The following is a 25984-nucleotide window of genomic DNA, read 5'->3' on the forward strand; positions in this document are numbered from 1 at the left end:
GGGTTGGGCAATCACCAACCATCAACAAGGGGAAGTGTCAGATTTTGCACCTGGGATGGGGCAACCGTGTATGTACAGACAGACGAGGGAACGAGAGGCTGGAAAGCAGTGGTGTGGAAAGGGATCTGGGGGTCCTGGTCCATGACAAGTTGAATATGGGCCAGCAGTGCCCTGGCAGCCAGGAGGGCCAACCATGTCCTGGGGGGCATCAGGCAAAGCATCACCAGCCAGTCGAAGGAGGGGACTGTCCTGCTCTGCTCTTCACTGGGGCTGCCTCACCTTGAATATTGTGGCAGTTTGGGGCACCACAATATAAGAAAGATATTAAACTGTTGGAGAGCGTCCAAAGGAGGGCAATGAAGATGGGGAAGGGCCTTGAGGGGAAGCCAGTGAGAAGAGGCTGAGGTCACTTGATCTGTTAAGCCTGGAGCAGAGGAGACCGAGGGAAGACCTCATTGCAGCTACAACTTCCTCGTGAGGGGAAGAGGAGGGGCGGGCACTGATCTCTTCTCTGGGGTGACCAGTGACAGAACCCAAGGGAATGGCCTGAAGTTGTGTCAGGGGAGGTTTAAGTTGGATATTAGAACAAGGTTCTTCCCCCAGAGGGTAGCTGGACACTGGAACAGGCTCCCCAGGGAGTGGTCACAGCACCAAACCTGACAGAGTTCCAGAAGCGTTTGGATGATACTGTCAGGCACATGTGTGACTCTTGTGGATGGTCCTTTGCAGGGCTAGGGGTTGGACTCTATTATCCTTTTGGGTCCCTTCAACACAGAATATTCTGTGATTTTTTGATTTATCTTGATGATTACAATTAATTCTGAAAAACACAAGACAAGGAAAATCTATGTGGAAAATTAAGAGTTCTGCTGAGCAGCTTTTTTTAGGCACTACATTTTTCATTAGTCTTTTCATTCACATCAGCCTAAACTCTGTTTGATTATACATGAAGCAAAGCTTCAGAATATATAATTTATCTCACTTTTCTCCCAAAGCTTTCAAAAATATTTTGCTTTTACCCAAGCCAAATTTATTTTCTCAGTAATCACAGAAAAAATTCTGTAATAATTAGGAGAATTTCTCTCTTGAAAAGCTGGTATACTTTCAGTGACATCCTTAAAATCCTTAACATTATGCACATTTTCTTGAACCATAACTGGTTTTGAACACACATGAACGTACTCATTCACTATTTTTTATGCACCTCCTGCAGAACTGTGATAATAAGTAACTAAGTCTATATTTTTTCTCTCTGAAGTGGTACTGCATAATTTTCATTTCTCAGATCTTTAAAATACTTCTGTGCACTACAAAAAAAAAAAAGTTTTCCTTGTTGCTGGCACCAACAAGAAATACTTGAGTGACTTACAAAGAAGTAACTTGACTATGGGATATCAGCTAAAGAGAGAGAAATGGGCAATCATTTGTACTGCTGAGGAATCCACTGCACAGGAGCTGGAAACCACAAAAAAGGAATATTGTTCTCCAATATGTTCCTGGTGAAGTCATTAAATGCAGAAATCTGTTATGCTGTGTTATTACAATGCAACACCTGAGACTCTTTAAAGAGTTTGACATGGCATCAATTACCTTAAGTAGTTCAGTGAAGCTGTAAAGGTGAATGGTGGTTTCCATCATTCACAAGCTGGTGAAATTACTTGGTTGATGAGGTCAGAAAAGGACCTGCAAACATGCTCAGCTGTAGAGAACAACTCCTGCTGCAAAGTAGTCTGTTGGGCTGAAAAGTAGAACAGATTTTAAGTCTTTCTAAGCTTTTGAATGCTGCCAGAGCCCTGGAAAACTGTCTATAAATCTTTAAGTTAAGATAACTCTGTAGAAATGGCAGCCTTTTATGTCATATTCCTGATTACATCCTCATTATCAAAAGTGTTGAACAAAGCCCTGCTGTGTAAGATCATTGATTACATAGGAATTTTGTACTGCTGGAAGTCTGCCTGTGACTGGAGTCATAGTTACAGTGTCACAGAAGTGGTAATAGCAAAGACCTCCAGTGCCCTCACCAGTTTAACTTTGCTCCTTAGTTAACTGCTGAGACTGATTTTCTCTTATGAGCTCTAACTCATCCAGTTTCAAATCAGTCAAACATTAAGGGTTATATTTGGAATATGCTCTACCTTACAATACAGAGCTTGAATACTCCTACAATGGCTAAGGCAAGATTCTGAATTTCCTTGAAGAGTTAAATGATTATGAACAATATTATAGAGTAAACTGGATGAAGGTGAGAAGACAGTGTCGAGATTACTGGGAGAGCTTATACCTGGTTGGGTTTGGAGAGACAATCCATCCTTCAGTTTCATCACTAGCTGCTGCAGCTCCATTTCCTCTCTGACTTCCTTCTCATCAGGTGGTAGTTGCACTGCAGGGGGAGTAAGAACTGTATTCCTCATGACGCCACTGAGAGAGTTTTCTGTCCATTTAGGCAGATATGTTTGATTCTCATTTGCTTTTTTATACTGTCCCATAAAAGGTCTGTTACTCTGCAGGGACACTGACTCCAGTGGGTCATCTGAAAACATAAAGTCCACTGCAGTGGGAACCTCAGGTGTCTGTAAAAGCTGCATTCTATTTGCAGGGTTGGGGGGACTCAAAGATTTCCAGTCTGCACATGTTCTGGAAGTAGGCTTTATTTGGGCAGGATTTAATCCACCCTGCATTTTCCTTTCCAGCAGAACAGGGGGATTTCTTGGCATTGTATTCTGATACTGTGCAAAAGGACGTTCTGATGACTGTAACATTGTCTACAATAGAAAAAACACAGAAAATACATCGTGAAAATAACTGATATTTTGGCTTGCCAGTAGTACTAAAGCAGCATTGCAGAAAATGCTACAAAATGCTGTAGGTGGCAAATATGTATACATTCTCTGTGAAATAAGGGCCTTTTTAGAATCTCACAAATAATTTTAATGACCAAGAATCAATACAATTGAAAAGAAATAAAATATTTTCTGTAATACTGTCTGTATTACTTTCCAGTAAAAGACGGTAATTAGGAATGACAAAAGAGTATTTTATTTATTCAATGCCAACACAGGACTCTTCTCTGAAGAAAAGACTGCAGTGGAGTATTTAACACTTCTGTTGGAAACCATTTTCTCACTCTTATTGGAATATTCATTATTTTCATTGCAGTAGTATCTAAACATCCAGTATGGGTATCTGTGCTAGATGCTAAATATACACAGAATGACAAGAAAATCCCTGCTGCCTTCTATCTACTTTCTCTGAAGACAAGAATCTAAGATAACTGAAAATACTAGTGGAAGGTGCATGAAATAGTACCAAGAGTGCTGGTCTGCAGGAAGCAGTAGTTAGTGTTCAGTAATTGCCCATAGCTCTGACTCTTGGTATATTTGTCACTATACCTTTACTTCTTGCTCCATTTGCTGCAGTGTCATTTGTAGGTTTTTATGGCTTACTCTCAGTCTTTGGAGTTTCGCCTCTATTTTGCAGCTTTTTTCTTCCTGGCAGTTGTGAAGAAATTGTATTTTGTCCTTCCATTTGTTGAACTGCTTCTTCATGTACCTGCCAGAGACACAGGAGGGTGGGATTTTTGCTAGATCACACATACACAAATACATGCAGTCATGGAAAAGAGCTAACACTTTAGCACAAACTTTATCCCCTTTATCAGTTTAGAAAATTTTTGTCAGCTTTGGGATTAGAGACCAATGTTTCAGGAGCTGGGCTGTATCCACGGAATTAGCAAGAACAGGAGTGTTCTAGATGAGGAAAGATGTGTGCTGGCTGTAGCTCCATTCAGGATTGAACCTTGCATTTTACCTTTCCCACAAAGGTGGCTTCAACAGGGGAGACATTACAGCAGTCCCTCTGCCTAGAAGCAAACTATTTATGGCAACTCCCTGAACTGCAAAAGTTCCCACTACATGCCACAGGCAACAACAAAGTAAAAGCAGCCTCTACCCCTTTGATAGAGTTTTCTTCTTGCTCATGGTATTCTATGCAGTTTCTTTGATTATATGAATAGTTCCTGCACAGGCCACTTGTCCTTGAAAAGACATTGTGATTTTTGCAATAAGAAGTGCCACCCTCCCACACATACCAGAGATTTAGAAATTACCTACTCAGAGCACAGTATGACAAAAATACCATAATTCTGTTCTAGTTGGGACTTCTCTAAGAAGTCAGGGTAGAAATAGTTTTGCCTTCCTCATGGCTGAGGTGGAGACAGTAAAGTTTGTTAACACTACTGTAATAAACCAACTGCTTCATATCACAGAGCTGAAATAGTTATCTGTCCTGCTTAGTTACATCCAGAAGTTCATCTGATTCACTTTCTTTTGGTTATACTTTGGCTTAGAGACAAGAGTCCCACCAGATTTCTCTAGAATTATGCAAGATTTGTCTGAATAGGACAAGTAATATAATTTAAAATTAAGATTAATATTACAGTGGTCCCTTATAACAGCGTTTAAGGGGTCTTTACCGTAAAATGCTGACTCCCTTCAACTAACTCAGAGCCAATTCTGTGAACAGGCACATGAATGCTGGAAGTTGGTCCACAAATAAGAATAAAGAGCTTCCCATGAGTAATGTGATTCATTCACCCCATTATATGATAAGCTCTTGGTCAGAGAGTGATGCAGCATTTCAGGAGCAGGCTTCCCAGATATCCTCTCAACTACTGCTAATCTTAACAAAAGCTGAAGATCTTTGCCATATCTCTTTATTTGCCCAGGTGAGAACAGAGAGTGAGGTAAGGACACAGGCTTACAATGGAACTGCAATTGTTTAGCTCTGATCTTGAAGTGGCCTTGTGTGAATTTGGAGCAGCAATTGTACTTAGAATGAAACAGAACAGGAACAGAGAGAACTGAACATACTGAAGGAAATAAAGAGTAGATTCAGGATAAAATACTACACTTCACTGTAATTCCATTGGGGGGTCACAGCCATGGTTTTATCTAGAGCACATTCATATATAACTACAAAAATTAAGGAGGGGAAGGCAAAAATGCAAGAAAAAGGTTAGCATTATTGCCCATACAGCAACTTCCCCTCCTGCCATGCAAACAAATAAACCTCTCAGGAAATCTGTAGTTTAGGAATTAATATTTTTTCCTGTCAAAGGTTTGAATATCAGAAGGAACTTCTCTGATAATATGTCATGGATTTTATACCAATAGTTATTGTATTAAGCCTATTAATCTCTATTTGATGTACAGCACATTTTTTAGAAAGACAATGTACTTTGATTTAAAAACTTCATGCAAATCATGAAATTTGTTTTGATTAAGCCTTATTCAGAGAAAAACTTGAAAAAGTATGGTATTCTGGTATTTTTATGTGAATGAACATCTTTTCCCTTAAAAATTACCTTTAGAAATATAAACTAGCAATTGCAGAAATGCTGATGAAAGCAAACAAAAATGTTTTGCTTTTCCAGACATTGTTTTTCCAGTGATCCCCATTTACAATTTTTGTTGCTGAGTTTTTATCATTCATCCTCATTTAATAGGATCTTTATTTAATCTCAAAATCTCCAAGGTATAGAAAAATAACCTGTCTTCTAGCCCTTCACTGAGCCCTGCCCACCAGTCTTCTGTCAGTGTACCACTGCATTTACATACCTGCTGTCACTGTGAACGCTTGTGATAGATTTGTGCATTTTTAACACATCTGCTTCAAAAGAGGCTATTGCCTAGAACACAAAGAAGTATCTGGTCATAACCTTATCAGCAATAACACTCCTTTTTATATGCAAATTTTACTATAAGAGGGCATGACAAATTTTGGATTTGGTCTGTTTTATAGATTTACTAGTTAGCTTTTTAAATCTAACTTATTACAATCAACTGATGCATTAAAGTATTTCTAATGGCTATTAGAGGAGACTGGAAAATTCATTCTATAGAGCAAGTTCTTTGTTCTATGACAAATTCTAAGTGTATGAGAATTTGTTTTAAATTAGAACAAAACACATATTCCCTAGAATTTCTGCAAAATGGAATATTCTGATTTGGGAACAGTCTCTCCCAAGTCCCACAACTGCTTTGGGACAAGGAGACGAAGAGAGAGACTGGATGTAGAAGAGAGAAGAAAAACTCCTGGTCTTTGCATGGAAGTAGCAGTCTCTGGGCCATGCAGGGAACAGTAACCCAGAAGTCAAGGACACAAATGCTTTCCATCTGCTTTTGGGGCATGATATAAGTTGGGCTGGAATCAGGGCTGCCAGGAAATTATGAGACTAAGAGCTGGGTCCCCAGGACCTCCATACTCGTCAATTCTGTTAAAAGCGATCATTGGACCTACTGTCCACATCTTCTGAAGCAAAGTGGAAATAAGCACTATAAGATCTTGGAAATCAGTATAAAACTGCTCAAAAAGAATTCTCAGCCCAGATTCAAAATGAACAAATGAGCAATGCATGACAGAATCCCAGTACAAGGATGCAAGTCCTATCTTGCTGTCTCCTAAAATGACAAATGCCAGCCGTCAAAATTATATGTTCAAGCACTTTAAGTCTGCCCACAACTTCTCCTGCAGATATATGCTGGCTGGCACTATACCTTGAGTGGGGCAGCAGAGTCCTAAATGACATCTCTTTCAAAGGGCAGCACAGGAGTAGCAGCCAAAGGAGTGACCTGACACAAAGAGGCTAGTTTTCAGTTACTGCACCCCTTGGCTCCTGGGAAGAACAAGATGAGCGGATGACACAAACTGGTTTGAACACAACTCAGTGTTCCCTATATTCTGAGTATATGCAGAGCTGCCAATCTTTCAAATAAATATAGAAACAAAAAACTGCTATATACTTATTTTTAGCTACACTATCCTATCCACTCCTCTAGTATTGTTTCTATGCAGGGAAGCTGGAAATAGATTAGTGGAGACCTTTTGTACATTAGCTATTTTAGTTGGAGTGGACACCACTCTGGGTTTATCCTTAAGAGGGGATCATTCTGTCCTCTTGCTATTGCCATGGTAACAAAAATGGCCTGAACCTAAAAAGAATTAAGGCAGCAGTAGGAGGATATGATGGCATTTTTTACCTGTTAAAATAGAGAGAAGACTCCAGTCTTAGCTAGTCTTTAGCGTGCTACTCTAAGACAACTCAGCAAAACCCAAAGCAAATATTCTTACAGGTGCTTCTGAAGGTTATGGAAGTCAAGGAGACTAGTCACTAATCTTGGGAAGACATCAAATTCAAGCTTCACTGAGTTTTCATATTCCACATTTTTTTTCCATAAGTGAGGAATTAACAGAAAGCTGAAGATGTGCAATACATTTTCATTAGTAATTAGATAGTTAACTTGGTAGGTCTTCTTCACAGCTGTAGCACTATTACTGCTTCATGTTTTGCTCACCTGAGCTATTGTCTCGCCTTGCTCTAGTGTCTTTCTGGTCTTTCTGTTATTCTCACTCTTCTGCATTACAGTCCTGTTTTCAGCTATGAACTCGGGTGACTCTGGGACACAACTGTCCCCTGGGAAAGACAGGTTTTCAGGGCCAGGGAGTGGTGAAGCACTGAGTTCTGCAGGAGGACTGTGTGCCAAGAGAGAAATAATGAGTAGGTAAAGGATCAAGACTCACATGGTTTTGGTATCGAGAAAGAACAAAATAAAACTAATGCACTGTGAGTAGACAGACAGTTATGCTATTGACTAAGCAAGAAGTATGGTTTAGCCATGCCTGCTGGCACATTTTGGCTGAAAGAAGGAAATTCCTAAAAACGAATTCCACTCTCCCAACAGAATCTCAACAACAGGTTCTTCTTTCCACTCATTTAGTTTCAGTGCAATTTGCTGCTTCTCTTCTATGCTTCCTTTCACCAAGAGCTAAATATATTGGGAAATTCAACTACAAAAATATAGCAAAGTATCCTGCTGCTCCGTCCATTCTATGTCTGGAAAAGGCCAGATATTTATCAGTCCCATAGCGACACCTGTAACAGCAGCCCTAAATTATTCTTTGTCCCATTGCTACCCAAGCAGTAGGTAGAGCAAAACCCCACAGAATTATAGATAAATCTTGTCTGCTCACAGAAAAATTAAATGACATTCAAAATGATGACATATTGTTTTGTTGCTAAATACAAGAGAGGAAATATTAGCAACGAAAAATGTTTTGTATTTCACCACATTCTAAAAAACAAACACTGAAATAATATTCTCTATGAGAATTACTGTAACTATCATCCATTGCTCTTATAGCATATAAAAAATTGTTTTCTAATTGCAAACCTACCAGAGTAGCAAAATCCAGTTTTATAAACAGATTTTTGTCCTCCTTTGCACAAGGAGGAAATTAATTCTTTTAGAGAGGACTGACCATTTTTTCCCTATTTCAGTCTCACTGAAGCCTCATTTGGAGAACATATGTGAGATGCAAGAGAGTTGCTAGGCCTTTATACAACTAGAAAGGAATCTCACCCTTTGCACGGTTGTACTTTATATGCTTATCTCTTTTAATCATTCCCTTCAGTTTCTACACCTAAATATCAACAAAAATCTCATAGCAAGGAAGGAGAAACTATTGGGAAAAACTACAACACAACCTCCAATGCTCATTATTAACCACTGTGATCAGTGGAAATACAGTAATGAATTTAAATATTAACCAAAGCACACCAAACAACTGGTCTGAAAGAACTGGAATGGTGAGATCAGCTCACTACTGTGAGTAATCCCACAGGCCTGCAATTCAGTGGGACTTGAGTAGAATGACTGTCACTGAATGCACTGTGGGTCACACGTGGAAAGTATTACAGTTAATTTCCAATGAATTTTTCACAGAGGAGTTGCTTAAAAACCCATGCAGTTGTGACAGGTGCTAAATATTTGCAATGCTTGACCCTAGACTGAGCGTAAGACATGGCACAGAGCAAGAGAGACAACATAAGGAAGGAGGGAAGGAGGACACGAGCATGTTATATTTTATAAGACAACTGGTCATTAGGTCATCAGCATGGTAATTATGGTTAAGCTATAGAACAATGTGCAGCAACTTCCCAGTTATTTTTTCCCTTTTTAATAGAAAAATTATGACATGGTATCTGTCATAACAAAATCATTTATTCAAAGGGCATAATCAAGCAATATTCCACATTCTGACATTCAGAGATTCTAAACTCATCTGAAAATGAAACTCACAAAGTCTTTTTGTGAGTAGGGAAGTGCCTCTCCTCCACTGTCTCCAGAGTCCTTCTTCTCTGAGCCTCCTTTCTTCTGCAGCGCTCTTGAAACAGGTTGTTCCTGATGGTGCGGAGAAAGTGCTTTGCACTGGCCTTTGCTGACATCTATCGGAACGAGCAATAACAAAGAAGGGAGTGAATTTTCAAGCAGGTGTTGCACAGAAGTAGACACAGCCCAAGGCAAAGGCAAGACATAAGACAACAAAGGTCAACCTGCTCAACAATTGAAGAAGTTTGTGGCTGCTATCTGAGTCCTAGAAGGGGAGCTGAGCTGGATGATGATGCAGGACCACAGGCAAGAGCAGTTCCAATTCTTTAAGTAAACAAATCACTTTGCCTGGGCCAAATTGAGGCAGCCTGGAAATCCCTAATACAGGATTTTGGCAGTTACAATGACTAAGCTCACAGACACAACAATAATTCTGCCCAACTAGTATCTAAGTTCTCTCTTGATCAATGGGAAGAAGTACTTTTATATTTGTATGAAGCATTCACAGATGTAGTCTTCCACAACTCATGTCCTCCTCTCGTAGCATATAGTAAAATACACATCCATTTGTCACAACAGTGTCTGGCTCAGTCAGGTACAACAGCTGTATTTTAGGAGGACACAAACCAATTCTGCCCCAGGAAGTGACTGCTGCAAAACATGGGGTGAACCCTGACAGACTGAAGGAAAACACAAAGAAAACACACCACATGCCTTCCAGTGTTTCTCAACGTTGTAGTAACATCACCACAAGGTGTCAGCACAGAAAGGAAAAACTGCCGTCATTTCAAATGCCCACGCAGCAGTTCACTCCCTGATAAAGACAAAGTGAAAACTTACCCAGACAAGGCCAGCATCTGCTAAAAGTGGAAGGGATGGGGACAGCAGCTTACTACTGATTCTTTTATGTCCCACACAAAGTATATAAAAGTGGTACCTATCATAGTGAGTAGCTTATCTTTTAATTTTGGTATAGACTTTGGCCTGTATTGTAATATTTGGCCTATAAAGTAATATTGACAGGGTTAATGTAGGATTAGGGCTTCATAAAGTAAACCCAAGTTCAGTGATCTAGTTGCAATACTGCAGAAACAATGTTGGAAAGCTCATTGTCAGACAGTATAGGTGAGGAAAGGGACTTCATTGTACAACAAAACTGATTTCACTCACTCATATTCACTCACAAGCACTAAATACATGTGTCCAAGTAGTCTTTCCAGCATTCACACACCAAGGTGTATGTATACACATGATATGACCATAATGACTTGCAGTAACAGGGAGGACAAGAGATACTAGTTCTCCTTAAGCCTCCATGGTCTTAGTGTGATCATGGGCTGTTTTTTGGATGCACCTTTAGCTCCTTTAGGAGCTGGCAGTAATTGTGATCTTTTGCCTCCTTATTTGGGTGTCTTAGAGGTCTTGTTCTTTAACTTTACATCGTCATCTCTTGTGATGACATCTTCAGATGGCACTTTGTCTTTTGTTTCAGGCTACCTTATGTTTTCCTGATTTGATTGTCCTGAGAAGCTGTGTGTGGAAGTTCTGTGATCTTGGTTACCAGCTTATCTAGGCTGCATCACCTCCTGCCTTGTTATATTCCTCTTGCCCTTCCTTCTGGTGCTTTGACATCCACACTCCCATTCACACCAATTTTAATGTCTCTACTAGAACTCTCCACATGAGGAGATCAGTAGCCATTTGGTTCTCCTACTTTATCACAGATGGAGAATAAGGAAGAATATTTGGAAGAATGAACTTTTTTAATGCAGATATTGAGCATCCAGATACAGTTTCTCACAGTGTTAGCACTGTGTTAGTGTTAGTGTTCAACAGTGTAACATTTCCCCGGACAAAGGGTGACTACAAGAGCACTCTAACATTCTTTAGTTTTAGTGCAGACACTGGTTACTCAGGTATCTTTCACTTTAACTGCAGGGCGTTGGGAAGTTAACCATGAAGTTAAGCTTTCTAGGGAAACTTTCTTAAGTGCTTTTCAGTTCATTTACTGGAACAGAAGGATACTGTTATATAAATCCACAAAAAAACCCCCACAAAACAAACACCTGTCTGCTGCTGTGTGCACGATCTGGAATCTCCTGCTCAAAGGAGAAACTGGTCTTCCAAACACAAATTCCCAGTGCTGTACTTCACCACTAGTGTGATGAAAGCACAAGTTGCCCCTGTAATGGAGTCCAAGTAGGTGAGCTTGGTTGGGCACACGCTGCCTCTTTGTGCCACATCCCTAACTGACAGAGACAAATGAATCAGAAGGGTTTACAATAAAGTGGGAAAACTCTGGGAGAAAAAACATTTCATGCAGGAGTTTGTACAACTTTAGGATGAATTAATTTTTGCATGAGTCTGCATTGGGATTGGGATGAAGGAGCACTGGGATACACTGACGGGACTTTACACAGGTTTAAGGATTATCTGTAAACAGCAAACTTGCCATTAAAGTCCTTGAAAAGAGGACTTGCACTAGGATATTTCATCGCTTTATTCAGTTATTTCAGAACAAAACACTCATTCCAAAGTTAGAAGCCACCTTTTTTCCTTTTCCTGTAACACTGTGCCCAGATTAATAATGCTAATATGTCATGGCCATTATGGCTAATCCACATATAATTTTATAATGAATGTAGTTCAAGAATCTACTGCCTACTTGCCTACAGGAAGAACCTGAACAGGGAAATTAATCAGTACAATGGGACTCTACCTGCACACAGTGTTCCACAACAGGATGTGACCTCTTATGTGGTTTGCAGAGACGGCCAGTGAAAAAACACGCTTGGCAAAGGTCAAAATTGAGGCACTTCAAACAGCGATACCTGCGAGGGAAAACAAAGGGATTCAATAACTTCTCCACAAGTAAGGACTTGGTGTAAGTGAGCTTAACTACTGAAAATACAGATCCCTGGGCTCTGAAATGCAGAGAAACAGCTTTGTTAGAATTATGACTTTCCTCAACATTCTCTGAATGTAAGTTATTTTGTCCAAATGATAATGGACTATTCTCCAAACCCACTAGTGATTTTAGTATTATTTACTCACTGCATTGAAATGCAGTTCATGAAAGAAACAGCTGTTTAGCATCATTTTTGAGAATGCAGTTTCAACTTCATATGCTTCTTATGCACCAGCTTACATCTATTTGCTGCTCTCATGGAACTGTAATTTTGAGTGACACATAATACATGATTGATGTAGGATTTGCAAGCAAAAAACTAAAAATGCAAGAAACTAAACTTGCAAGCTTACTACTAGTGAGAAAAGAGTAACAGTAAATTGATTTTCTGAGCATTCTGGTCAGAGGTAATGGATAGCGTTCTTTTCATACCACTATGCCATTTTATACCATTACTTAGATGAACAAGATGTTAAGATGGATAACCTAACTAGCCAGTTAATACAACTGGCTATGGGACAAAGAACTAAGAAATTAGAAACTCAGGTTTAATTGGCTTTACTTCTGAATTGCCAGTTTACCTTCAGCAAGTCTTCATAATCATGTCTGTGCTAGTGAGCTAAAGAGAAGCAGGATGCAGGCTTGAGCACTAGCCTGCGATGGTTCTCTCCCTCTTTTACTGACTACATTAGATTACATCCAAAGTTTGTTGCTTAATACATCAGTTATAGCCTGTAAGGTATGCAAACAATAGTAAGAACTGATGCACCTGAGGCCAGTAATGGGGAAAACTTTGCAGACTCTACATCTAGCTTGGTGAAAAACCATTTCCGTGGCTGATAATCTGTAACATGTAGGGAGCCACAGGAGAACAGCAGGCTCCGATCTCAGCCAAGACAGGAATTTTTCTTCAACAATAGCTGAATTCAGAACCTAGAAAAAAGACATGTCTCAAGTTCATACATTCATTTGAAAAGAACGGGTGTTTCATCTACAATTCCTAATAAAATCTTTGACATTGGACCTTGCTAGCACAGATTTTCCATTCATATGAAATGTTACTGGGTTCTAAAGGTCTGGGAATAAATGTAAGAGTCTTCAGCAGTATCTTACTGAACATCTTTTCTATAGATGCAAATCCTCCTTTACTGTGAGACTGTTGGTCAGCCCTGCCCCTTAACAGCAGGTACTTGGGGATGTTATGTGGTGACACACTTGTAGTTTTAATCAATCAGCAACATTCAAAATAATTTCCCAGGACATCAGAATTTCACTCACCCCATGGAAACAGTCATGAGTCGCAATTTCCACACAAGACAGAGTGCAGCTTTCTCCCACAATGGCTGGGATCTGCATTAAGAAGAAAGGCTCAGAAATACCTCAATAAAAAACAGATGTTCCCATCATGCTCTGCTGCGATGGTGATAGCACACAGATGGTGAAGAATCTATAGAAATGCCATTTTACATACTGATCTGAAGAAAGCCTGTTCATATCCATAGCATCAGTATGCAGTTTCATAGCTCAACATGCCTCAGAATGATTTGCTTCCAACTCACTTACTGATATGGATCAACATACTATGTTGCCACACTATAATACCGAAGGACACTGGGTTTGAACCTCAGGAGTCATTTTCAGATCCCGTTTTCAGCACCAGTTCAGCTGTAAATACCTGTATGCTAAGGTATCTTCCTGCAACTGCAAACTATTCTAGTGAGTACAGACATCTGAAGTTTGGAGTTGCCTTAGAAACAGTTGCATGCAGCTGTTCCCAGGATGTGTAAGCTCAGGCAACATGACTGCAGAGGCATTCACCGATCCAAGCAGTGACTCTGACGGAGAAAAGGGACAGAATTTGATTCTATTACCTATTTTGCATGGTAGTTCCCTATGACCACAGAGTATCCTATTGACTTCAGTCTCATAAGGTAATCAAACACAAAATGTATCAATCAGGTATTTTTTTTCTCTTACAAAATCCGTTGTGTAGCAGCATTGCAGTGGCATTACCTGATTTAAGTCTGTTAGTAGGCTTCTCAGGGCACTACGGGTAATCAAGGCCACCTTCCCATCAGGGACAGCGTAAAACTGGAAGAAAGCTGAAAACAAGGGGAAAGAAAGCAAGTAGGGAATTTACGGCAATTCCTTATTGCTGGCATTTAAGACAGGTAAGGAGGAAGGAAGCAATGAGCTCATTCTTGTGACATTAAGAAAAATATTTAAATATGTTTATACAGGAAGTGCCCTATTTAAATTGTGAATTGTTAATTGCAAATTGTAATCTGGACAGAAATACGCAGTAGGCAGTGGGAGAGTATGAGATGAATATTTCACTGGTGCTCCATTTGTTCTCCATTTTAGCCATTTAATTCAGGCAGAAATCTTTGTGCTGCACATTACACTGGGCCACCTTTATCTGTTATACTTAGTTCTTTAAGCATTTTTGTCTAATGTCTAAAAGCTTGCTGGATCAAATATAAAAAATGGCCTTCTAATCCAATGAAATTTAAAACTAGTTTTCTGTTCTTTTCTGCGAGGCAAATAGAATGTGGCCTTCATTTTTAAGCTCTACTTATTTTAAACTTTACTATGATCTGTTCTGAGACTATGCAAAGATGGCTACAGACATTAATTGAAAAGTATTATTCTGCATCAGTCTTTCTCTATAACTAAGCAGTCAACATAATTTACTTTTTGCATGGCAGAACTGTATTCTCTTCTAAAGTAAAAAGTTACAATGGAGATTTTTCTTGATGTTCAGTATTTCAGGCAGTGTATAAAAATCATATATTTCCCACCTCTGTATTTAGCCAGTAGAGTGTCTCCTGAAAGGGCAATTAGGGCAGCTGCAGCAGATCTAATTTTGACATACCCTGTTCCAGATCTAAGAAAATAAAATAAGTCACAATACATTCACCAAGAATGTAAAAACCGAAACTTCTAAAGAATGAAATATTGCTATGTTAGGAGACAACTTCAAAACTCATACCCTTTTATATGTATAAATATAACTGATGTAACATTTCAGTGATAATTTATGTCTAGAACCCTTTGCCACTGAACATAACATCAGAGTTAACTGTTCCAAGATGCCACGCAATCATAAACAAAACCACAACATCTCCTTCAAAGACCTCACGTTCCAAGTAAAATATAACTTTACTTTTACAATACATGTCCTAAAAAAAAAAAAATCTGCTCTTTATTTGTGGAAAGCCTTCCCAAATATGGAAGAGAATACAGGATACAACCTGGTTTTCGCATTATAACATCAGGTAGCTTCACTATGGCCCCAAATCTGCACTGAGCTTTTCTTGGGCTGATTCCATTTAATTTCACTGCAACTCAAATTAAACAAAAGGATATAGGCAGGACCAGGACTTCAGTTTTGACCGTTAGATAACAAATAGCCTATATTAATTTAGAACCCAAGTTTTTGACATAGGCATCTAATGAACAAAACAATTATTTTTTTGTGAAGACTAAGCAGACATGAATTGGAAAGCGCAAATCAGGAAATCCTGGAATTCTATATTTAAGATACCACTTTTGTAAAGCTGTATTGCACTTCAGAATATCATTACATAACATTTTTTCCAAGAGTCTTTAGATAAATCCACAGTGCATAAAGCTGCAACATACTCTTCAAAGTATGTGCTCCTCCTATGAAATACTTTCCAGTGTTACTACGGAGAATAGCACTCAGAGAAAACTTGATTAGAAGAAAATTATAAGAAGCTTTTTCTATCCTATATACATGTAAAGAAATTTGTGAAAATTTAAAAAAAAGCAGCAAAAAGAAAATTACACAGTTTTAAAAAAACAGAATAAAAGACCAAGATAGTCCTGTTAAGGAGATTCTTCTAAATTATTTCCCTACAGTGCACACAAATTACAAAATACTCTTGATATTTCTAGCTTTTTTTCTTAATACACCAGTTTATTCTTAGCCTTCATTGATTTTTCTAAGTAAATAAACATTAACAATATGGGACCTTAAGGAGTAGTGATCATATTATTAATGAACACTGACTCAAGAAAAAGTCCTGAGACCACTTACATCTCACTCAATTTGAGTAAAAAACTTTGCTCCAATATATAAGGGAATAAATTTCACTCATGGTAAATAAATTGTACAATGAATTTAGCCTTTTAAATCTGATACAATCACAAACCAATCCTGCCTTTAGTTAATTAATTCATTATTCACAAACAATACATGAGAAAAATACACTCTGTGAACTGCCTCCTTATTACCTCCAGAAACTGCTCTTCGCAGGAGCTGATCAGCTTAGTTATGAGACATCAATTTTTTTTCATAATTATTTGATGAAGTTTTTAAGCTGGAGAAAAATGAATGAAGAAAAGTGACTGGAAAATTCTTGACCTCTGCATGGGTGCTGCCCCTCAGAGGCAAATAGGGATTCCTTTGCAGAAGTGTATCAAAATATCTTGGCAGTCAGAAGAAGAGCTACTCTGTAAAGCTGTTCAGAGAAAAAGCAGGCAGGGACTGGCAGAAGACTGGACTTCCAGATAGTTTTGGAAACATTTGACCACCGTTTCTCTGATACAGCTTTTGCCTCATATTCTGACAGCTGAACTACTCCTAGTTTGTATACCAAGAAAAAAAATCAAAAGTGAGAGTTTTATACAGAAACGGTGCAAGAGTGGAAGAAACAATACTTGGGGTGGGAACTACATGGTCTTTAAGGTCTCTTCCAAAAAAACATTCTATGATTCTATGATACTTCACGATGGATTTACATTTATTCTTCTTCTCACCTGTCATACATGGCAACGAGCAGACTCAACGTGAATTCAGCGGCTCTCAGATCTACCTGGCCTGGTTTTTCTAATCTTGCCCTTCGGAACAGTTCTGTCAACATTCTAGAGATTTGCTGCATATTCAGAGAAATCTGCTCTCCTCTCTGGCTCCGTTCACTTGATAGGATGTGCTGAATCAGAGAAACGTCAATCAAATCCACTGTGGGAAAATTAAGGAAGAAATGAATGAGAATCCCTGCCTTTTCATGAATGGAAGAGCGACAATTTTGTATTAGAAAAGCCTAGCTAGGACAAGTTTGTAAAATGAAGTCTAAAACAGTATGCAACATAGAAGTAATCTGAGAAAGGTCTTGCTGGGTTTATGGATCTAGCAAAACTTGTGAGGCTACAAAGAAAGAACAGCTCAACTAAAATTCCCTGAATGGGATTTTGGGATAGATAGGAAGGGGAGAAAACAGCATGATTAATTGCATCCAAATTATAGAGGAAAATAGTATGCTCAACTCCATCCAAATTACAGATGCAAGTTTTTTTCTATATATAGATAGTATAAAACGACACACCACTCAGTATTGCAGGAAAAAGCTCACCTGTGAAAACAATTCATGCTTTGATGTAAGCTTTCTTCTCATGCACAAATACAAAGAGAAGAGGGGTGCTATGGCCAAAAAAGGGGTAAGAAGGCTGTATTATAAATGTCCTATGGAATAACTAACATCCCGTAGGAAGAAAGCTATGGCTTCTTATAGGCCACATTCAGTACCACAGAGGCATGATCAATTGGCATTAACTTCAGAAGTGAAAAATTGTAGTAGACTGAAAGTCTGTGGATTGCTGAAGCAGCAGAGAATCTAGAATATGTCACCAGTGGTCTTTCCAGCACAGATGGGAAAATTGCAGTGTGAGTGAAACTCAATCTGGAAACCCATGTGCACTTCTGGTCACCAGGGTTCAAGGAGGAGTAGAGCAACTGACTGCCTAGAGGAGACATGAAGGACTAGGCAACAGAGGTAATGAAAACCAGTACCTGTGGTTGTGCCCAAATGAAAAAAAACTATGGCCAAGGCCAACAAACTAGTCATCTGTTCTGTGTTACCCTCAAGACCTCACTTGCAACATTGTGCCTTTTCAGGAACAGTTTGTTTCAGATGGAAAATTCAAGGATTTCCATAAAATTTAGCTCAATATGGCATTTACATCCAGTAATTTCAAAGTGATCTAGGTGAGCAGGACTTTGTTCCACAATTCGTTGCTTGCATAGAATTCTCTCTCACTTCAAAGACAGGGAGAATGAATTCTAGCCAGGGTTTTTCTGGTCTATTGTACTTTATTTTGCTCTCATTAATACTTATAGTATCAATAATGATGCCAGTCAATGCATTTTCAATGATCCATGATTATTTCCAACAAATCAGCTACTAAGAAAAATGAGAATTTGATTTTTCACAAGCATAATAATGCACAAAGATTAATAATTGCCAGTGATGTCTACATAGCAGTGTTGCAGACTGTGATAACAATTTGATTCTCCCATAAGTTTAGAATTTTACTAATGTATTTCCACTGACATTCAAAAGGAAAAAAAAAATCAATTGTGTATGAAGCATTATCTAGATCTTAAGTGTTCATAATGCATTCTGAGATTCCCATGTGGAAAATGAGAGAGCAAAGTAGCATAATAACTCATGGTGACAGCAATGCAAATTTTTTAGAGATTCTTCTCCCTGTAAAAGCAGAGGATTCTCTTTGGCTACTAACACTGGCACAGACTTTGTACTGAGCGTAGTTTTAAGGCTGTTCTGTAGACGGAGCTCTGAACATCATTGAAAGCCTCTGTGAAAGAAAACAAACACACATTACAATAGAGCAGTTCATTTAAAACTAACTAAAAATCAAAACAACAAAATTTGGAGTTTGGAGTTGGTCAAAACTCTGAAGGAAAATTTTGAAAAAAAAATTCTTTTTTTTTTTCAAATAACGGTGGGAAAAATGATCTCGTAACCAGTGACACGGCTGTAAAAATAGAATTTACCATAGAGAGCACACCTGCATCTTTGGGCATTGAGTTTATTCATGGATCAGGAAAAGGGTTATGAACTGCCCATACTTTTAGCCAAGATCATAATGAAATAATATTTCTTCAATCAAACAGGTTTCTTGATCAGGGATGCTCTTCGACAAGGAACAGTTTGTCAGTTTGCACAGCAGGGTTATTGTTTTGGATGTATACTGTTTCAAGCATTAAACAAATCTTCTGTCAAGTATCTGTGACTCTTGCAGAAGAAGATAAGCAATTTATCAGAGCAACTGGCTTTTGACATTTCTGCTTAGCAATTCCACTCAAGCTGCTTGACTAAATCCCATACCCCTACATGATTTCAGCTCATTTCTTTCATATCACTATAAGATGTTTTCCTGAGTGGAAAGTAAGGTCTGCTGAACATGACCTATACCTGATACTTTACATACATACCTAGAATTTCAAGACCAAAAAAAAAAAGGCTTGTTCACTAAACTTTAGAAACTAGAATGGGGTTTATCAGTTATCCTCCTGTCATCAGAGACTCTTTTTTCCTGTACTTCAGAGAGAAAGAGTTATACACAGTTGATTAAGGTTAAAGATAAGCAACAAATATGCGTAACTGAGTAGAAATAACTCACAAAACACTTTACCTGTTCTGTTTGGAAACAAGCCAATCTGTGTGCTCCGCTTTCCCACAAATACACCAGATAAATATTAATAGTCAGCAAATTATGGGCTCTGGTGGTTCCCAGATGCTGCCTAAGCTATAGAAAGAAGCCAATAACTGCTATACCATCTGTTTAGTCCTGCTCTTGTCATACTATGTTTTGTGATATTATTTGGAGATGTAGTGTAGCATGTCACACAATGTGAAAAATGAGTTTTGACTTCCACGCATCATCAGTTCCCTTTCTCCAGTAAACTGATCCAAAGCCCTTTTGAAAGTATCAGAAAGGCTCCCACAGTTTTCACTAGGCTGTGGATTAAATTCCAAATGCTTATTTTCAAATACAAATGCTAGAAACATACACATCATCCAATTCAAACACCTTCCATGTGCAAGATGACTTTCTAAGTGAAGGGAATCTGTTTTAGTAGCCATCTGCTACTAAATTCAAGTCCATCCTTACAGACAAAATGTGGCCTCAAAGTCAGGCATTCTGTGCCTGTCAAACACAGTTCCAGAATTAACTTGCGAGAGCACACAAGTAAAATAGCAAAGAAAAAAAGCTCAAGTAAAATATAAAGCATTTTAGGATTATTCTTTATGAGAGGCTATTTAGGGGCATTAAACTCTTTAATATCTCATAGGAACGGGGTTTCCCCTTTGGACAGAAAATCAGCATGTAATCATTCTGCAGCGGGTCAAATTTCACCTCAAGAAGCATAAATGCCCTTAGTTGAGAAGCTGAGAAAGGAGCTCCTGCACATATCAAAGAGTGTGTTGTTCCCTGACATCTTCAGCTGGTTACCTGCTAGTTCTGCATTTTGTGCTACTTGTTCTGTAGCAGATGAAGCATTTGATGAGATTTTGCACTCAGAGAGGGCATGTATGGCCATCCTTCATGCCTGTTTGAGAATATGGGAAAAAACATAGCATATATATTATAAATTAGGGAAGATGATCCCAGTGTGCCATGAGCCAATGTGATAATGGCAAGGAAGGTGCCAAGGCAGATCCAACAATAAAGGTATGACTTAACAGCTGTGTAATTTGTCATTCATGTGCTACAGGACAGAAATTCTTAAAGTGGCATGACTTCATTACAATTCAGTAGTTTCTGTTCAAAAAGACACAGAAATGCCTCTTGAGAAAAGCTGGGAAAAAATAAGAAAAATCCTCACCCTGCAAGTCTGGATCCATTTGAAATGAACAGATGGCATTAGGCATTCTATAACAAAACAAAAAAAGTGTAAAAGCACATATTCCAGACAGAGACATATCGAACCATTCAAATAAAACCTTTTAATCTGAACAATTTACTGGTTGCATTTCAGAAATTAAATTAAACAGAATACATAAGACACCGTAGCAGTTCTGGTGCCACGTGCAGAGAAACGCCAGGAAATTGCACACTCTGTGCTCAGCATAAAGTAGGAGTAACTCAAGTAATTGCAAAACTCTAGCAGGGCAAAACTGATCCTCAAAACAGTTTCAAGTACAGGAAATGGGACCTTTCACTGTAAGAGTCCAGTGTTTACATGCAGGATTACCACACAGTCCATAGTGTACAATTTCAGGTCACAGAGGGTATAACTGTAAACCAGCCTCTTCCCAAGATTCATTGATTGCAATTGCTCACAGGTATTTCCTAAAATTTTCAAACAGAACTTACGTTTTTGTCTGAGGTGACATTATTTCTTATTGAGCTGACTTGGAAGGGAAAAAGGAAGGATAACCATGAACCTCCTTTTTTAAACAACTCTGAAAGCAAAAGTAATTATGTCCCTGATAATAATGGAAACTGAATGTCTCCCCTCAGGATTTATTTCACTAATGCTCTAAACTACATTATATTTTCAAACATAAAAATATGAATTAATTATAGTAACTATCAGTTAATATTAGTTAATATCAGTTAATATCAGTTGCAAAACATTAGGTATAATGGATCTAAGTTTTACAAGATTCCAAGGGCCACATATACGGCTTATTGTGGAGAAAAAAGGGAAATTTTGCCAGAATAAATAAAAATTAAATACTTGGAAAATATTTAAAACTTAAATAATACCTTTGGTGTTAAACCCTAACTTAAACAAATGTTCACTTACTACATTTCTCCAGTGAGAATCATTGATCATTTGACATAAACATGACAGAATACTGGCCAATTATGAAGCATAAATATTCAATGATCTGTAATTGTTCAGTCTACCATAAATATGCTTCTCACCATTTTAGTTGGTGAAAGCTGCTACTTTGTGTTTCAGTCTCTAAGTAATCTATAAATACTTAAAATAATGTGATACAGATTTGCTTTCATAACTTTTCATTAAAGACTACACTACCACAGTTTTTACTTAAGTCTTTCTTTGAAAGAAATACCACTATGTTTCTTTTCCACTGTTCTTCTATTTTCTTCCTTACTAAGATTTAGATCTCGGACTCCACACTGGGTTCTGCAAGACTACAGCTCTGCCCAACATTTACATAGGCATGTAACTTTGTACATATACATATGGATATGCAAATACATACGCAACATATATGCAAATATGATACAATTACTCCTAAAATACATGCAGTAGTAGGTGCCTCTGCATAGCCTGACAGAAAAGTCAATGTAGGCAAATCAATGAAATCAGAAGATTCTAAACAATGAATTAAAGATAAGTGTTTATTGAAAGCTACATGTTTTGTAAGAAACCTAGAAGGTAAACTTACAAACACACAGCTTGCCTCATGTTTTCCTCCTGTTTTTCTCTGCACCAAGGGTACATAAAATAAAGAAAGAGGATGGAACGAATGTAAAAATATACAGAACTCATTAGAATTTGCTTACTCAAATAAGAACAGATCCTTACTGAATTATGCAGCATGCATAATCTATGAGCACCTGATACTGTAAAATGACAAGATCTCTATTCAGTACAGTGCAGAGTCCAACATTTAAAGGACCCATATGGAAAGACCCTATACCCTTCTATTAGGGTATTTATGGTCTTGGTTAAGCACGTGTTTATGTGTTTTACCAAACTGCCCACCATTATACAACATCATACCTATGAATCCTCCCTCCAAAACCTTACAAAAGGCATTATTAATGTATGTACAGTCTACATTTTTATATACAAAACTCTGTGGACAGTCCAGATCTTGACTGCAGTTAGAAATGCCTGGGTGAAATGAACAGAATCTACTTCAGTATTAGCACATCTACCTTATAACGAACATAATATGAAAGTAGAAGCAGTATCTGCAGCCACCAAATCTGAACTAACTTTGCTCATTCATACACCATTTCAGTTAGTGTGTTATATTTCAGCTACTTGTGCCCTTTAACAATAAAAAAAACAGAAAACAAACAAACAAGAAAATTAAAATTATGTACAAATGTGCAGGAAATAAATTTTTACAATTATAAATCTTGGTCCCATTAATAAGAATACTCTTATGTGCAGAACAAGAGCAGCCCTTTTCTTGAAACCTATTGTAATGTGAAAGAAAAGCAATGTTTGATTACTTATATCTACTTTACTTGCCTTACAGGTTCTTAGAATATGTACTTCAGCAAATAAAATGCACTTTTAAACATGCTACATGATTAAGTTACAGTACAGAGAAAGACAAGCCACATGAAGTAAGGCAGAAATCTCCCAACAGATCAACTGACTTGATCACAGAGAATTTTTTTCTTTTGAAATCAGGCAACATATCATCAACATTTTAAATATGCATAAAATAACCTACAGCTACTTTTGTTTCCTGTGAAGGGTGAACACATTCTATGTTTTGTTCAAAGGCCAAAATTATTGTCTTCTCTTAAATACAGTAGCTGCTCTTACCTTTCTCTTATTACTTACTAAAGGCCCAAAAGTCAGACGACACTGCCAGAGGAGTCCGGTAGTTTTATAGCACTTAAAAGTTGATTTCAAGATGTAGTTCTAAAGGTTTTGCTTTTAAATTAATGCTGCTCACAACAAATGCCTGGCAAAGGCCCAGATCAAAGTATCAGGTAATTGTCTAAGCAGTCAAAACAGAGAACACTAATTAAATAGTAATAAATATCCTGAATTATTCAAGATAAAACTTCTTTGATCTTTGTTTCAAAGCATTTTTCTAAGGTTGGAGTGCAATATTTCTACATTGAGGGGCCTTTACTAAGCATCTCCCAGTTGCTGAGAAGCATGTTGCTATAGAGACTTAAAATAAGGTGGAAGCTGGCACAGTAATGCAGAAAGCACAGTGTGTTGAAACAAAGAGTTGGTGCAGCTACACGAAGAAGAAAAATAGTAAACCCTAGTGGTAATGTCCTAGAATAAGGATTGTTCAGACCAACCAGAAAGCTAACACACTCTTCACAACACCCAAGCGTAAGGGTTTATGAAGAATATATATAACATTTGTAAGACCCATATATTTAGCTTAAAGCCCTTTTTCATAAATTTTTCAACATCTACTCTAACATCCAGGTAGTAGGAGTCATCAATGCTATGAATATCCTGCATATATAACATTACTTGGTAATTTGTGAGATGATGTGTACTGGCTTATTACTTATAGAAACCCCAAACTTAGTGATGACTGAGTCAATTGCTGTGTTACAACTGTAACCAACTTTGAATACGTTACTACATTTTAGCTTTCCTACTATTTTAATTTTTGTCTTTCTCTCCCAAGCAAAGCTAGGAAAAGAAACTTTTCCATTCTATTATGCTTCCACAAGGGAAGACATGAATTTCCCTGCAGGTCACTAGGCAAATCCATTTAGAATAGTTTAGGATACAAGAGACATCCCAAACATTTTTTTTCTTTCACCTCCCAGCCTCTGAGAAAAAAAGCTTGTCAGCTAGTGACTAAGTCTGATAAGCCTGTTTATATATTGCAGAAACAGTTATATAGTTTCTCATTAGCAGCTGTGCAGTGTTGGTGCTTGAACTGCAGCTTGTTTGAACTGCTATCCCCCCAGGCAAATCATATTCCATATAGAAAAAACCCCAAATGTAAATATACATTAGAGAAGATAACTTTTCCTGTCCTGTCTTGGAGAAGGAGCTATGGAACAAACCAGGTAGTTTATAATGACTACTGGTAGCACCCCACTATGCTCTCCTGAGACTTCTACCTCCAGATGCTCCCCAGAAACTCAGCCAATTTTCTGTGCATATACTAGAAACTAATTCTGTGGAGACCATTTCCTCATGAAATTACTGATTCCTAACCCCTTTCTTCAAGATTTTCTACTACACCTGCCTCTCAAATTTCCATGTGAACTCCTCCTATATATAACATATACTCCTCTTGGTTTCCTCATATAAGAAGTCTACCCCTGTTCAGAACTTGAACCTCCACTTGAACAGAAATAATGAATTTATTCCAACTATATGTATCTGATTCAAAGAACAGGAAGCTTTCTATTTTGCTTTAAACATAACTGATAAAATCAGCAAGTACAGTAACATTTCATTAACACAGTTTCCATTTTTTAAGACCCCAAAGACATACAAGTGAGAGTGGTTCCTCAATAATTCTGTTTACACAAGGACTTAATTAATTGCATGTTTGACTTAAAACATATGAGTATTCCATTGAAACTCATGAGATAAATAAAAAAACCCCATGGGGACAAAAAATTATCTTGTCACTAAGGAGATGGACTTATATTTTTGTGTGAAAAATCAATTTTGCCTAAGAAGATATATTATTACACAAGTCCTGTGTTTCAATACATTCAAAATAAGTATCTGGAGTTAGAAAATTGCTACTCTAGGTGTGACAATCCTACTCAATATTTTCATAATAGGAACACTAAACTATGTTTTTGCAACAGTTTATTGGTCTGAAGAAATAAGCTGTTGGATGCAAATGAAATCCTAGACTCATTAGAATCAGTTGGAATTTTATTTTGGTCTCCAGATTAAGAATGTTATATTCATTCTGATTTTGAAATATTTTTCTGCCTAGAGATTTCCTGTTTTTTTATGAAGAAGATACAGCAAAAGCTATGACAATGTTTAAACGTTTTTTGTAGTTTGCTCTCTGGAGCAATGAAAGTCTTATTTTAGTATGGGAATTTCCAGCATTTTTCCTCCAGACAACTCTGGCTAAAGTGACCCAGTAGGCAAGGTTTCCATTTCTGTAAAAAAAAAAAGGCAAAAACACTACATAATTTTGCCAGCCTTTTAAAATGCCTACACATTCAAAGAGATCAGCAGGGCACTCTGGGAACATTTGAACACCTGATACTGATGTCACAAGACAAGACCACAACTAAGCAGATAGCTGCTAGCAGTGGGAAGGCCTCTGCCTAGTGTTTAACGCAGCCACAAGAGGAATAGGGCAGCTCTACAGAAGAGCAGTGCCATATACATAGGGAGTAGACAGGGAAGGACACTGTTATCTAATTGAGAATCTCCTGTCTGGGTTAAACAAGGTCA

The 25984-nt window shown here is 37.9% G+C and overlaps 1 protein-coding gene across 2 annotated transcripts; it reads right to left on the bottom strand.

Annotated features, from left to right (window-relative positions):
* Nucleotides 1-872: 872 nt before the first annotated feature.
* Nucleotides 873-25914, bottom strand: DYTN (dystrotelin). Of its 2 annotated transcripts, XM_039389612.1 has the most exons (15): nt 22768-25914; nt 20732-20778; nt 18622-18696; nt 16861-17062; nt 14877-14962; nt 14089-14177; nt 13354-13425; nt 12845-13008; nt 11887-11998; nt 9138-9283; nt 7353-7530; nt 5616-5686; nt 3390-3549; nt 2282-2762; nt 873-1738 (listed from the first exon to the last, which is right to left on the bottom strand). In XM_039389612.1, exons 1-15 carry the CDS (start codon nt 22779-22781, stop codon nt 1635-1637), a joined length of 2001 nt encoding a protein of 666 aa, XP_039245546.1. In that variant the 5' UTR covers nt 22782-25914; the 3' UTR covers nt 873-1634. The 2 variants fall into 2 exon arrangements, with proteins under 2 accessions (XP_039245546.1, XP_039245545.1); XM_039389611.1 differs by having other exon boundaries at nt 20359-25914.
* Between the last annotated feature and the right edge of the window lie 70 nt (nt 25915-25984).

The sequence above is a fragment of the Pipra filicauda genome, unplaced genomic scaffold (genome assembly GCF_003945595.2).
Source record: "Pipra filicauda isolate LSUMZ 115617 unplaced genomic scaffold, ASM394559v2 scaffold74_size2892960_pilon, whole genome shotgun sequence".
Taxonomy (NCBI): Eukaryota; Metazoa; Chordata; class Aves; order Passeriformes; family Pipridae; genus Pipra; species Pipra filicauda.